This window comes from Boleophthalmus pectinirostris, unplaced genomic scaffold (genome assembly GCF_026225935.1).
Source record: "Boleophthalmus pectinirostris isolate CB_2022bp ecotype Guang Dong unplaced genomic scaffold, ASM2622593v1 HiC_scaffold_22, whole genome shotgun sequence".
Lineage (NCBI taxonomy): Eukaryota > Metazoa > Chordata > Actinopteri > Gobiiformes > Gobiidae > Boleophthalmus > Boleophthalmus pectinirostris.
The window spans coordinates 8,123,773-8,139,647 of NW_026571190.1; the positions used below are offsets into that span (position 1 = coordinate 8,123,773).

Sequence of the window (15,875 nt, forward strand, 5' to 3'; positions counted from 1 at the left end):
TTGCCACTTTCAGAAAATGTACAAATCATGTTGAAATCACAATAAAATTACAATTACACTTTGAGCCTTACGTAGATATTCAGTATTAATTGTTGGTACTTACTTGTTGCCATAAGGCAGTCACAAGGAAGTACTGATACCGGCGAAAGCGGCTAACTAAACTGATCTTTAAACTAGCTTTTAGTCAGTTAGTAAGCATTAACGCCAAGCCCTGTGTGTGTGTGTGTGCTGTGTGTGCATAATGACCCTGTGGAGGAGCTAGCGTGAGCACAGGGCAGTAGGAAGCATGCATGACCTGAAGTCCAGCTAAAAGAGGAAGCTATAAGGGTATGCTATAGTATCAGTATGTGGTATCTAGACCTTCTAGGCAAACACTGGAACACACACCTCATCCTGAGAGGCTTTGACTGACGGCGGACATGTTTGGTCCGCTCTTTTTGGAATGTTCAATTGTTCTGACATCAACGTTGGCGAACAGTCTGTGGGTTAAAGTTCCCCAAACAGACACAGCAGCCTTGTTTCCACATGTACAGAATTTATGCTTTTTAAGATTTTGCTTTCAGAGTTATTCTTATTTTAGCATTCATTCATCTTGCTCATACAAAACTTTTACAAAATTTGAAAATGTCACGAAAAACTCAGGCTTAATTTTGCCTTCCGTAGTGATAAAAATATACTGAATCATCAGGAACATAAAATGACATAATTTCATTAGAATCTTTTACCTTTCGTTGGCATGTGGAAATAGGGCTAAAGTGTGTGTGTTCAAGTGTTGGGACATCAGCAGGCGTGTCTGTACCTCCTCAGAGCGCCCGCACACCGGTCTAGTCTATTACATAGATAGGATTTCTATTCAAGTCAAGGATTACCTAGTGTATTGTACTATTGAAGCCATGCCGGCAGTGCAGTTGGAGGCTCAGACATATGGGCTGACGGTAGAAATCATAGTGCAACAGAGTGTCCTGGGGGGAGGGGTGGGTCATGTGTGTGTCTGTGTGTGTCAGAGAGGGAGGGGTCTGCTGTCCCCTGCGTCCCCGAGAGGCTGGTGACAGGCCGGATCTGTGTCCTGTCCATGTCCCTGTAGGACACAGTGTGTGCTGTCAGTTTGCCTTTTGACACAGCTCCAGGCAGTACATAACGCCATTGTGCACACTCTTCATCCTGTGCCTCCAGGTGTCCCAGGGGAGCCCACCTGCCCCAGAGAAGTGATAAAGAACAGTGATTTATTTACTGCGCGTTAACCTCCACAGTCTGGAGCCGGCCCGCCTCACCGCCTCAGCGCCTGTCCCTGTGTGTATGTGTGTTTATGAAGCTGCCGGGCACACACACCTGTCCTCGTGTGTCCATGTCTCTGTCACTGTGTGCGGTCACACATCAGACTCGATGCTGGGCATGCGGCGGTAGAGGCGTGGCCTGTTGCCCCCGGCGCTGGAGGCCCGTGGTGCTGTCACGTAGCTCATTGGCTGAGAGGCGGCTGGGGGCACCATGTAGGCCACCACCGGGGGCTCCTGTGCAGGGTAGAAGACCTGCTGGTCCAGCCCGCCCAGCTGGTTCACATGGTGCGTTGCCGTGGTTCCCGAGAGTGAGCGACAGCGGCATGCGCTGCTTATAAAGCTCGTGGGCGGAGCTTCTCTGTGGTAGGCGTGTCACAGGCTGGGTGGCGGGTTCTCGCTGTGTAGTGCCAGTAGCTGATTGGGTGAAAGGGTTCTGGGAGGGCCTATCGGGAAAGAGGCTTTTGGAGCGCCTGGGCAGGGGCATGGGGGCGTCCAGACTCTGGTGATGGGAGGGCGAGGGCGAGGGGGGGCTGCGGCTGCTGTAGGGCCGGTCTGAGCGCATGGTGAGAACGTTAGCGTAGGCCCCCTCGTCCAAGCCCAGCCCGTCTCTGTCGGACACCCCCAGCCCCCGCAGGTGCCCCTGGCGCTCCGGGATGCCATCCGGAAGCACGTTTTCGTAAGAGTGCTGCCGGCTCAGCTGCAGCTGCTGGGCAGAAGGAGAGGGAGGCGAGGGCTCAAAGTGACTGACCAGGCCGTCGCCCTCGCCCACCAGCCCCAGCTCGGCCTGGGGCATGTAGTGGGTGAACATGTCCCCGGGGTGTGCCTGGTAGTGGGAGTGCAGGTGGTCCTCGCTGATGTCGTACAGGTTACCCAGATGAGCGCAGGCGTCACAGCGGGCCTGAGGGGAGCGCACAGTGTACAGGCCCGAGTACCCGCTCAGTTTGGCCAGACACGAGCGACAGTGGCTGGGCCGTACCCCCTGTGTGCCTGCGCCTCCCGCGTCGAACGATCCACTGCTTTTGTCCTTCGCACTGTGGAGAGAAAAGGACAGCGTTCAGTCAGGCTATTGATCGGAATTATTTTCCTCCTTTCAGATCCATGAAATATGCAAACTCAAAACAAGACATTTTATGTAAGAAGGGTCAAATGAACGCAAACAACAAAAAAGTATTCATAGAAAACAATGAGCCAAGCCTCCCACCATCAGAGGAAAGATCAGATGCATATTAAAAACCTGGCCAGATACAGCTTGTTTGGAGAGAACAGTGCGCCCCTGCTGTGAGCGAGGTCTGCTGTGCGCCGCGATCAATGAACAGCTGAATGGAGCGCACGCAGGGGGCCGCCCAGGCACGAGGCTGTACCACACGCACTGGGTCAGGTCTATACAGACAGCCAGGGCAACTTTCACACTGTGTCTGGTCACATATGCAAATGCACTCTCCCTGATGAATGCTGCATACAGGACTCACAGCTAATGAGGCCAAGGGTCACTGAGCAGAGTGAGTGTCCCCCAAACTAAAGACACAGGAACAACCTGTCAGTAAAATGTATTGAAGTAGCAGCAGTCATTTTTACAGGTAATTTTCAGGGAGGGACACTGGTAAAGCAGTCTGACTTACAGTCTAGTGAGAAAACCCATGGTTTGACTTGGTGAGGTGCCACAAAAACATTGTACCTCCACTGGCAATGGTCTAGTAGTAGTTTGCAGTGACATCACGTTCAGGGCGTTGTACATGTATCTCTACTGATGTTCAGAAGTTACCACGGTGCACACATTAGCAAACACTGACTAAAATGTTTTAATATCACTGAGAACTCAAGAAAACATACAACATAGATTTAAAAACAAATTTTCTGGAGCCCGTGCTCAATATGAACATTCATGGTTCTGTTGAGATGTTTGATTTTTTAACAAAAGATGATGAGTGACTGATTGAAACACTGCTAGATAGTCTGTGACTGTCATTGTATATGTAAGAGTCTTGTTTGAGAGCACAAATCATCTAACCTGTTGTAAGTTTTGGTCAGATTCTGTTTAAAAAAAAAATATATATATATATATATATATTATGATGACATCGGCTGCAAAGTATCAATAAACTTTTTTGCAAAAGAAGCGTTCTAAATATAGACCAGACCATATAGAGCGGGGGTGTCAAACTCAAATTCACAGAGGGCCAAATTTAAAAACTGGGACTAAGTTGTGGGCCAAACTAAATATTGCCAAAAAAATTTGCCATCTGCATATTTTCTCTTCTTTTGAGATATGTAATGTTAAACCTTTTCTTATTAAAATAAATGTGTAATAATAGTTTTGCTTAAACATTGAATCCAAAACAAGCATAATATAAAATAACAAAGTTTTAAATAAATGTCTCTATAGCCCATTTCTAGCCAGCGGACAGCTCTAATACATATTTGATATGATCTTGCGGGCCAAATATAATTATATCATGGGCCAAATTTGGCCCCCGGGCCTGAGTTTGACATGTCTGATATAGTGGATCAAACCGTCAATGATCCAGTACTGCACATGCTCATTTGTAACACACGTCTCTCCAATGTGAAAGACATCTCCTCTCTGGGGTGTGCTGTCTATTCCAGTCTCTATTTAGACATGCCAGTTTTCTGACACTTTATAGTATCTCTATTCCGACAAATATTATATATTTTATTATAATATAATATTATTAGGATATAATATTGTTAGGACATTTTTCCACTGTCTTATATCCTCTGTGGCCGAAGTATTCTCTGATCAAGCGCTTTGAACCGGCCCAAACATCTTATGATATATGGAAGCACAAAGTATAATAGGCTATCATATTAATATTATTCGTGTAAGAAAAGTGGAATGTTTGAAAAATAGTAAAGTGCCACTACTCTGACAATTAAAAAAAAAAAAAAGATGAAGTAGTGGGACACTTGAAAAATAATATTTATGCTGCTACTCTGACAGTTAGACGTCAATGTGTACATAGTGGCACGTCGGTGTGTTTCTTTGATTGGTCAATCTGACAAAAAAATCTTTATACATCATTCAGTTCCACACTAGACTTTTTTGTAGTACAGGGAAAGTGTCTCGGCGGGGCCATCAAAACTGGCCTGTCATGATGATTACTATCTGGGCTTATCGCTCAGTACATGACAGATGGAACAATAGTTTTTGGGAGGTCAGTATTTATCGTGGGTGCTTCTACTTTGTTCTAGTGTGGACGTTTTTGTCATTTTTCTGCATTATGATGAGATCTGAGCTGTAAATGGTTGAATAAAGAACTTTTATGACTCATTAAAGACAACTAAAGTGTTTAATTCTGCTGTTTATTGCAGCACATTTTTTAACAACATTGAGCCAGCACGATAAAGTGCTCTCCACCTGCTTGTATTCATGGAGATATTACCGTTTTGCCTTGATTATGCCACATTATTGCAAATAAACTTGGTAATCACAATGGAGATAGGTTAATGGTCAGATCTGTGGAGAAGCAAGCCTGCACATGGTAAAAATCCACATCTTTAAGGTATTTTTGAGCTATAAAACACCTGTAACTGAACAAATGCAAGGGTTATATGTTTAATGCCCTACCGTGGAACTTTAAAATTTCAGGAAATGAAATAATATCTCCATGGAGACAAGCAAATACTGGATCCTCCACCTTAACTTCAACATTATATCACAGTTCAAAATGTATGATTGCAACAGGCCTAATCAAACCTGGAACATTCTTAATCTGAGATAAAAATTCTAAGCACTTTAAAGCAAAATGGACTTTTCAGAGCTTTTACCCATAATATAGTTGTTTCCGCTTCTCATTTTTTCGCCCAAGGCTGTGTTTGTGCATGTTTGAGTAATCTTTAAGTGCTTATTTTCAAGACTCCATATTACCAGTCAATCTCCATTTTCATCTACTGCAACGGTTTTCAATAGGTGAGGCCTGCCTCCCCTGGGGGTCGCCTAAGAGCCACTGGGAAGGCGCGGCACACATGAGAAAAGTAAACAACGGCCCACATCTGTACACATCTGTACACATCTGCAGCGGTATTGATATTGGTAAATGTGCATGCGTGTATGAGCTGTAAAATGCGTTTTCTCATTCCATCTCAAGCAAGTGAGGAGACTAGACAGGCCGGCGCCACCTAGTGCCTCTGCTTAATTTAATTTCTCTCCACTGACTAGATCAGGAATCAGAATACACTAGACGGTTCGCAAAAACCTCGGAAGTGCGAGTTCGGGCACCAGCCAATCAGCAAAGAGCCATATATTCAGTGTTCTCACCGATTCCCGAGATTGAGGATTTAAAGCCGGAACAAAGAGAATGTTTGGTGAATGTTATTGTCCTTCTTCCTACGGGATTTGGGAAAAGCTTAATATACCAGTTAACCCTGTTAGCTGCGCATTACATATGTCATGACCAAACAGCAGAAATTGGTTAAATGATAAAAAGTACCAGCCTACCGTCGAGTGAACGAATTCTAACACTGCAAGGTCATATGGTTTCTACAAAGTGAAACCGGCTGATGAATCAGGCTAAGAGGAGACAGGACCCAGCAAAAAACATAGGAAATATGATCAGGATTATTTTAAGTTTGGTTTCACCTGGTCAGGTTCCGAGACTGCACCTCTGCCACAGCGTGTGACCATGCAAACTTTGGTGTCACACTGAGACAAAGCACACAAAGTGAACAAGCCAGTAGAGTTTTTTGAGAGGAAGAGTGATGATTTTGCAGTCACAGAAAAGCATTATGCAGTCGTTTGGCACTAGTAACATCAAGGTAACTGAAGCAATTTATCGTGCAGCGCTACGTATAGTGAAGGCAGGCAAGCCCCACAGCCAATTTCAGCCATCAGGTGTAGTTTTGTCTTTACCTACTCTAAGGGGAGGCTCACATTTACCCAATTTGAAAACCCCTGACCTACAGCTTTGTACTTCATTGTTCATATTTATTTTATTAAAGGTCCTACATTACACAAAACTGACTCTTGTGAGATTTAAACCATGTTAGAATCTTGTTACCTCATTAAAAAAACATGGTGTTGTGTTTTGTTTTATTCACGCATGTCTGAGTAATCCTTTATTATTAGTCTGTCTCCAAGGCTCAAAATGCTCTGTTCCACCTTGTGATGTCAGTTTTCAAGATACCATTAGTTCAGTAGAGATTGGCAGAGATCAGAAACTAGTATAATACGGGCCCTTTAGTCTGTGATTCACGTTGGATTTGGAAGCGTCGCATAATAATTTTGGTACAAATTAATGAAGAAAAAAAAAAGCAACTACTGTATTTTCCAGACTATAAATTGCTCCGGAATATAAGTTGCACCAGCCAAAAAATGTGTAATGAAGAAGAAAAATACATATATAAGTCAAACCGGACTGTAAGTCGCACTTTTTGGGGAAATTTATTTTATAAAATCACAGACCAGGAGCTGACATTTCATCTTGAAAGTCAAGTTCTAGTAATAAAAACAGAACAGAGAACAACAGGCTGAATAGGCATTAACATGTTAACCTAACATATGAACAGTTCTTCAGATAACCATAGCATAAACAACAGAACATAAGTTTACCACACTCTCCATCTCACTCCAAATCACTAAATCCACTGAATTCTTCATCCTCTGTGTCACTTCTGCACGACCTCCAGAGATAAACCATAGATCCATGAGATAAACAGGGCGCCGCTTCTTTTTCTGTGTAGCTGTCGTCAGACTCAGCATCAGTTCCAGTTAGAATTATTCCGGCCTTTCTGAGTCCTGACGGGATGGTTTTGTTTGTCACTGGAGTCGATCCATCCAGTGACTTCAGGAAAGTTGCATGGTGCACTCTCCTGGTTGCCATGAAGCTGTGTTCTCCATTCCCGTTTTCTGTCAGTCCCTCTCAAGTTTCTCACTCACTCCAAACTTTCTTTCTGCTGCTCGATTACCGTTTTCAGCTGAATATTTCACTACTTGCAGCGGGACACTGGCTTTTTCTGCAGGAGACATGTGCAGTAGTGCAAAGTGACAGTGGTACAGGTGTAGCAGATATTGGCACACAAGTCTAGAGCCTCTTCGTGGCTGACAGTGTGAAAATTTTAATATATAAGTCGCACCGGAGTATAAGTCACAGGAAACACCCCAAACTTGAAAAAAAGTGCGACTTATAGTCCGAAAAATATGGTATTTGTTGTGATGGCGTTCATGACGGCATCAGCTCCCATTGGGCACTGCAGTTTTTTAAGGTGCATTCAGTGAACTTGTTTCTTTTATTAATTCATTATAGATGAATATTGCGATTTAAAATGTCCAAATGGTAACAGAATGATCGACGAGTGTCACAGATTCTAACTCTAGAGCAGATATAAACACAGTATGTCACAGTGCCCCCTGTATCTTGTCACTGCATGTGTACTAGGCCTACAACAGATGACTGTAGCTTGCTCGTCTGGCTCTGGTCCAACTTAACATGGCTTAATGAATGTGATCGGGCCCCATGTTGCTCTCATGTTTGCCAGGTTACACGGGCAGGCGGAGCTCCCAGTCCCTGCCCTGTCTGTGGCCAGGCGGGCGCACAGCTCATTCATTACGCTCCTCTTATCGGTTTATAAAATGAGTTGGCTGCGTTTCTGATCATAAACAGTCACGTTTAGCGCAGATCAGAGCAGAGGGACCACTCCGCAGGGTGCTCCGGTGCTGGATACCGCCATGCTGCTAATCCAGGCAATCCGGTCTGACTGCCCGCGGAACCGGCCCTAATTGTGTTACAGCGTCATTACACACTGTTTCATGTTCACTCATAGCTGATAGTCAGATCTAAAGTGCTCCTGCCGCAATGTCTGTTAGGTTTGTTTTGATACTTTGCAGCTGATGGCGTCAACATGCTCTGGGGATGTGATGCTAAATGTAGGAACTGCTCTGTCTGAAGATCAGTTACTCAAATTACTGCAACTGCAACTTTATTTATAACGCACTTTAAAAACAACAAAGGTCAAACAAAGTGCTACAGAACATGCCGTATTTTTCGAACTATATCGCACTTTTTTTCATGGTTTGGGTGTTTTGTGCGACTTATACTCCGGTGGGACTTACATTTTTAAATTTTCACACTGACAGCCACAAGAGGGCGCTCTATTCTTGTGTGCCAGTATCTGCTGGCACTTCGCTCTGCTGCTCATGCCTCCTGTAGAAAAAGCCGCTGTCCTGCTGCAAGTAGTGAAATCTGCAGCCGAAAAAAGTAATAGAGCAATAGAAAGAAAGTTTGGAGTGAGCTAGAAACTTGTGAGGGACGGAAGGGGCGGAAAGCAGGGTGAAATTCATTCATATCTTTTACGTGCTGATGAGTCATTTTAGTTGTTCGCAGAAAATGGAAATAGCCAAATGTTAAAGAAGTGCGAGTTTTAACCGGCAAAGTTTCGCCATGAGTTTTCGCCATTGTTCACTGGGTAAAAAAAATGGGTGAGTTGGTTAGGGGGGAAAAAAGAGAAAAAAAAAAAGTTAATTTTTTTTTTTGCTAACAAAACAAACTACATTTTTGGAAAGCTCCTACATCATGGCGAGGGTCCCTGGTTACATCACTTTGCTTCATTTCACTTCTCAGCCACTAGAAAATCCAAAATCCATAAATATGTTTATTTTTCATAATATTTTATTTCACAATCAGGTTAAAAAGGAGGTATTGCACTTTTTTTTTTTTTTTTTTTTTTGGAGCTTTCTACCATGTTATAACAGTTCCCTCATCAAAAACACACCTGAAGAGGTTTTAGATGTCATCCACACATGTTTGAGTAATTTAGCAATCTCTCCCAGGTCCTATTCCAGGGGTCTCCAACCTTTTTTCTCCGGTGAGCTACCTTTACAAATCAAAAATGCCAGAAAGCTACTCATTTAAGTGGTTCCAAGAAATTGAGATGATTATTAAAAAGACTGCAGGTGCCTACAATGATGCTTTGCGGTACTTTTGAGGAGGCAACGATGGACGAGTGCGACAAAGATGTTTGTTACTGCATGAGTGAACACTTTGCAAGCTGTGCTAAGAATTTTAATGTACAGTTTTATGTGCAGGCTGAACAAATCGGACAATGAAATAATAATGTCACTCACAAATCTGAGATTCAGTGCAATACAATATCAGTCCAGTATGTGAAGATACTGGTATGGTTGTCTTTTAAAAACATAAATGTTGTTTTGTAATGTCACTGTTTAAAAATGGACCATGAGCCGGGAATAAAGATAATGATGATGATGAAAGAGGGCGAGCCTTTGGGTATACTTAGATGCCAATAAAACCTAAACCACTGTCTGTTTATTAGTGCACAAAGTTGGGCTTCAAAATGAAACATTTACAATGGTAAGAGGCATGTAATTAACCAATTTTTGGTTATTCAGGTTAATGGTAATTACATGGTGGTAATTATGTATGATAATTCCGAAATTCCTTGGCGAGCTACTCGATGTCGCGGCAAGGTGGGGCATTTGAGGGCCGTGCCCCCCCTAGCGGCCACTGGTGCCCCACCCCCCAGCACAGGCCGCTATTATTACTATTTTTAAATTATTTTGATTGACGCATTTCACTTCGGGTTGAGGGCACAAACTTTAGCGCCCAGACCAATGACATCACAGTCTCTGTTTATTTAGTGTAATCTGATTGGACAACTGTTCTGTTTTCACATGGCTGTTCATTGTGCTGATATAGTTCAGCCACTAGTAACCAAAATATTCATAATATATATTTATAATTTTTGCCTTGGTGCTACCTCCCAAAAATTATACCACCATTTAAATTTTTTATTTTTTTTATATCTCACATCAGGAGAAGTGTGTGGATGGCGTGCCCTCGTGTACCACGCTCACTACAGCCCTGGTGCTGCCCGATGTGTGGCTCTTTCTTGCCCGAGTGCTTCTTTCAGTGATGTTTGTTGTTCAGGTGTTTTTGACGTGAGGCTGTTGTTTAATGTTTACAACCAGTGGCAGGACTTATTGTTTTTTATTAAACCTCAACCTTTTATTATTGTCTTGTGTGCATATTGTCCTCAACACCTATTGCAGCTAATAATAATAATAATCATAATAATGAAAATAATAACAACACATAATTACCCTAATACTGTTTAAGAAAAACGTGTTTGATTGTATTTCTGCTTTGTATGACTCCAACGCGTTAAAATATTTCTCAAATGGTAGTGCCCCCCCTGCTGGTGACCCACACCCCTTCAGTAGATGTGCTCTGACGCCGACTCTGGAGCTACTTGGAAGAGAATGGAGAGCTACTGGTAGCTCCCAAGCTACAGGTTGGAGACCCCTGCCCTATTCTAACCCTCTTTACGGTCAGCTGTACAATTCTATCCAAACGCTCCACTCACGAGCCTACATCAGCCATGCTCCCACATGACAATTCTCCATAAATATACAAAAACATGACACAAAACTGTTTACAGCAACTTGACAAACCTGATGTGATGTGCAGCAGTTTCATTACCGGGATACACGCTGATTGTGTTGTGATAACGCTCTGACGGGGGAGTGACTTAGCATTAAATATGTTATGTGCTAGTCGTAAAATAGCCCCTCTTTAAAGTCACATTTAAAGTTAGATCTAGGTTTAAGAGGAGGCCCCCGTGTCTTGGCTTGGGCAAAAAAAGATGAGGCATTACAACTTAAAGTCATTTATATGTATGGATACGATTACAGAAACAATGAGTCATAATTACAGCAGAATGTAATTAATTGATTTTTATAATGGAACAATCGTTGTAATCCTGATTAAAATTTGATTCATGACACAGCCTTACTCATAAACGTTGTATAATTGTAATTTTGGCCGCTGGAGTTGGAGATGTGCCAGACATACGCTCAATGCAAATTTAACTTGTCACCATTTTGTCACATAAAAAATAAATGTAGCACCAACTCAAACAAGCTGCAAACGGAGGATGACGCACTACATGTTCAGACTCCTGTGTTTACGGAGTCTCAGAACTACTGCATCATTTAAAGGGCCATATTATGCTATTTTCTGATTTATGTTCTAATGTTGTTTCCTCATCACAAACAGACCTGGAGTTGTGTTTTGTTTCATTCACACATTTAACACACAATCTGTGTAGTTAGTCTGAGTTTTCCCCTCAAACAAAAAACTGATGGAAAATCTGTTCCACCTTGTGATGTCACGTAGTGGTAGTTTTCAAGATAACAGCAACCTTCTACATTTTGTTTAGTAGATAGAAGCAAATGATCCAAATCAGGGGTGTCAAACTCATTTTGGTCCAGGGGCCATATCCAACCTACTTTGATCCCAAAGGGGCTGGATCAGAAAACTCATGTCATATAAACCCCAAAAATAACAATAAGTTCAAATATTTGTGCAGAGAAATTCAAATCTATTACAGAAATCTTTTTTAATTAATGAACTCTTTCTTTTACAAAATATTATAATATTATGAAAAACCTGAAACTTTAAGAAAAATGCAATTTCAACACATTTTTTTTAACATGAACTTGTTGTAAACAGGAATAAGTCAATTTTTCTTGTAAAAATCCTGCACTCGGCTCCACTTTTCTCATTTTGGACATTCTGTTGATGAGGCTGTCACGGTCAACAGTCAAAACGATCGTCCTTTAAGAGCGTTTGGAAAGAGACAAGTCTTCATTTGTGCTGCTCTGGTGGGAGGGGCCACGTACAGAGACGCTGGAGACGCTGCTGTGATAAACACCACAGAAAATTACCAATATTTTAATAGAAAATATAATTCAAATATTTTAGTAGAAAATCAGCCGAGGGACAGAGTAAAGGTCTTGGAGGGCCAGATCTGGCCCCCGGGCCTTATGTTTGACACCCCTGGTCCAAATGATTCTAGTGAAGGTGTATGGAAATTAAAAACACAGTTGAGCACTTCCTGTATCACCACATGACATCACAAGGTGGAACTAGGGGTGTAACAATACCCAAGGCTCACAATACGATATGGTCACAGTATGAACCTCACGGTTTGATATTTATTGTGATATCGTGGGAAAGCTCACGATATGGTGCTATGGAGCTAAATTGTACTTTAAAAAGTCATGGTATATTTATATGAGTATTTATGTAAGAGTTGTAGAAATGCACATTTTTTCCTCTTTAAATGTTTAGACAAAATCTTAGTGTGAATCATTACAATAAGAACAGAACAAATTAAGATTTAAAAGTGCTAAATAACAGTTTTTTTTGTCATGTAGTTTTATATAGTTCCCTCTGTTATTCTATATTATACTATATATTTATGTAATGTACTGTATTGTACTGTACATTACTGTAGTACATTTGAGTACTACATGTTCACAATACTTCAGTTTCATCCAAAGTACCAAACAGAAGTGGGAGGGACACGTTCCAGTTTGTTCCTGTAAAATTTTGCGTTGCATTTATGAACTGTAAAGAGAAAAGTATTTTATAAAATCATATTTTTTTGAGGAAAAGCATCAAGTCTGCTCAAGTCACAGGACTCAAGTCCGAGTCAAGTCCCAAGTCATTGACCTTCAAGTCTGACTTGAGTCCCGAGTCTTAGTCCATTTTATCAAGTCAAGTCTCAAATCTCAAGTCGTGACTCAAGTCTGACTCAAGCCCAAGTCACGACTCACAAGTCCCACCTCTGGGTTTGAACATGTTTACCTCGTGTCTGGGGACAAAAATGGGTCAAATTTATGAAATTCACATCAAAATTTAACATAAATTTCCTTAAAGACGTAAAAAAACAGAACTAGTTCATTCTCAACAGTTTGCAGAGGCCCAGACGGATTCCTTCCAAGCATCTTAATTATTCACCGCAAAAGCTTTTCACAACTTCCAAAGAGCAGAGCGGAGTTTTTCTGCCAGACCTCTGCTAAGAACAACAAGCATGCAAACAGCGCATCAGTGTTATTTGCTGGTTTGTGGACTTTATCTATCTTATGTAACCTTTTGGTTTGGCCTCCGTCACAAGCCTGGAATGTTCCACAATTTGACATTAATCAGCTCTACCTTACATTTTTTCAATTACAGGTGGTTTTATAGCTCAAAAACACCTTGAAAACAGACATTCTGACTGTGAGCGGGTTCGCCTCTCCACAGATCTGACATGTAACTTGGTCTGGTTTGGTCTCCATGAAGATAGAAAGGTTTAATGCCATACTGTGAACCATTCCAGACAAAGCAATAACATCTCCAGGAAGAAAAGCATTTGACAAACCTTCTAAAAGTAACACAAAGCACCTTTAAAGTGTTTTATAATTAGCTCCAGACAGCACACAGCAGTCTCATTTAGACCAAAAAAGCTCATTTTACAGTATATCTGTTCCTGTCCATCCATCAGACTCCGCTGTCACAGTCACACCTACGCATTTTTGTGCTATACTTAAATAGAAGATTCTACAATATAGTATTTCTCTGCTGCCCACTTCTACCAAAAAAGCACATTTCTTAATTTTCTGCTTTCTGTTTCTATTTTCTGATCTATGTTATAATGTTGTTTCTTGGGGTGATCTTGCGAGACAAAATTGCCACAAGACAGTGCACGCAAGAAAAAAAATGATCTGGATTGGAGATAAAAAGATTTACACATTGGTGAGTTTCATAAAAAAATATAATATTTGTGCAAAGTTCAGATGAAACACAAACATTTTAATCATCAGAACAGTGAAAATGTCAAATCTGTCGCATAAACGAGTTTCCTTCCACTAAAGAAGTAACAAAACTGTAGCGCTGTAACAAAATAATTTAGTAAAATATGCCAAAAAGTACTCTTGGTGATATCGACACAGCAGCCCACGATATCGATACTGTATCATCACATTAAACGATACGATATATCGATATTTCAATATTTTTGCACACCCCTATTTTTAAGTTTATCAAAATTTACCCAGTGTTTTTTGGTAATTCTGTATTTTAATGTTTACAATTACAGTCATTGCTACCTGCTGTTCTTTTTTTTTTTTTCGCGTTTGAGTTCACTTCGCTTCAGTATCGATGGCGTTACGGGTGCACTTGTAAAAGCAGACTAACTGGCTTATTTCTTTTTATTTGTTTGTTATTTTTTGGTCACTTCTTCCCAAAAATACTGATGCTCATCCATGAGAGAAACTTGATTGGAACCTGATGTTTGTAGTGGCTGTTTCTACCAGAGGTGGGAACAAGATGTTGTTTTGCAAGTCTCAAGTAAGTTTCAAGCCTTTAAACTCCAATGTCAATTACAGGCAAGTCCAAGTCGAGTCTTGAGTCACTGACCCATAAGTCCAAGTCAAGTCCAAGTCGTCTGCTTTGGGCCATTTCAAGTCTTTAAACCAAAGTAACAAATACAGCTTAGATGTTTGCAATTTATATGACTTTTAAGCTAAATTGTACTTAAAACGTCATGGAATATTTATCCATGAGTATTTATAGAGTATGTAAGAGTTGTAGAAATGCAAATCTTTCTTTTTTGAATGTCTTAACAAGATCTTAGTGAGGATCATTACAGTTAGAATAGAAAGAATTCAGATTTAAAAGTGCTCCTCAAATCACTGAACTTCAAAGTCAGTCCCAAGTCTTAGTCCATTTTTCAAGTCTCAAGAATAGTGATTCAAGTTGACTTGCAAGTCCCCACCTCTGGTCTCTACACTATTGCATGATTTTTGGTTTTGCCATACAGCAGGCATGTCCAAACTATGGCTCGTGGGCCAAATGCGGCCCCCAGACAAATTTTTCTTGGCCGTCAGGCTTCCAGATGAATTGACCCAAATTACCTTGCATCAATTAAAAATTAACTTTTTACTGCAAGTTTTTTTTTTTTTGAAAATCTACCATGATAAAGCTAAATATTAAATATTGGTGTGTGGTTTTAAAGATCTTAGCATGAATAAAGACTGATGGCTCATTCTAACATGTTAAACATGCACATATTTCAATTATTCACTGTACTGAGCACTAGTCTACAGCCTTCGATCAGCCTTCTGCTTTGTCTGCATTTAGATATGTGGCCCTTGATGAAAAAAGTTTGGACACCCCTGCCGTACATTATTCATTCAGGTCTCTCATCTACATCTATCCATATTTGTGCCTCTCAATAAATTTACAGGAAAACCAACTAATCATGTTGAATAAATAACATGATTATCCCTGGCTCAGGATTCTTATCACCCCGACTATAACATGTATATTTTTCCATTTTCTCTTCCTTCACTAGAACTCAAAGGCTGCACCATTGACAGCTAACCCATTCCATGTGTGCTGTGTCAGTGTAACTTTTCTTAATCTACATACAAAGTGAAACGACCTCCTCTTAGCAGGTCCCTGAACGCCTCACTGGCCTTGAATACACTGAAAGTCAAAGTGGTTGGACAGGCCTCTAAAGAGCATTTTGATGGCACCTTAAAGCCAGTCCTTAACCTGTTACAGCTCAGCGTAGTGTTTAATGTGGGTCGTAAAACAAGTAAAAGACCTGTGACCGTAAGGAGCAGTGGACTTAAGTGAGGGCTGTGCTGTTATTCCAATTTGAAATAAATAAATAAACAATACAAATAAACTTACAGATGGTATTTTTAAGGTGTAGTTATATTATAAAGCGAAATTGCTGTTGTTCATGTCGCATCTGACGAGCCTTCATGTGGCTTCTGTGATTTCTGCGGTATAT

The 15,875-nt window shown here is 41.1% G+C and overlaps 1 protein-coding gene across 1 annotated transcript in view; it reads right to left on the reverse strand.

Annotated features, from left to right (window-relative positions):
- Positions 1-1,367: 1,367 nt before the first annotated feature.
- Positions 1,368-15,875, reverse strand: part of LOC110158275 (glutamate receptor ionotropic, NMDA 2A-like) — a 457,669-nt gene continuing 443,161 nt past the window's right edge. The window contains 2 exon segments of the mRNA XM_055158022.1: positions 1,368-1,565; positions 1,567-2,305. Of these exon segments, the coding sequence (XP_055013997.1) occupies positions 1,368-1,565; positions 1,567-2,305 (937 nt within the window).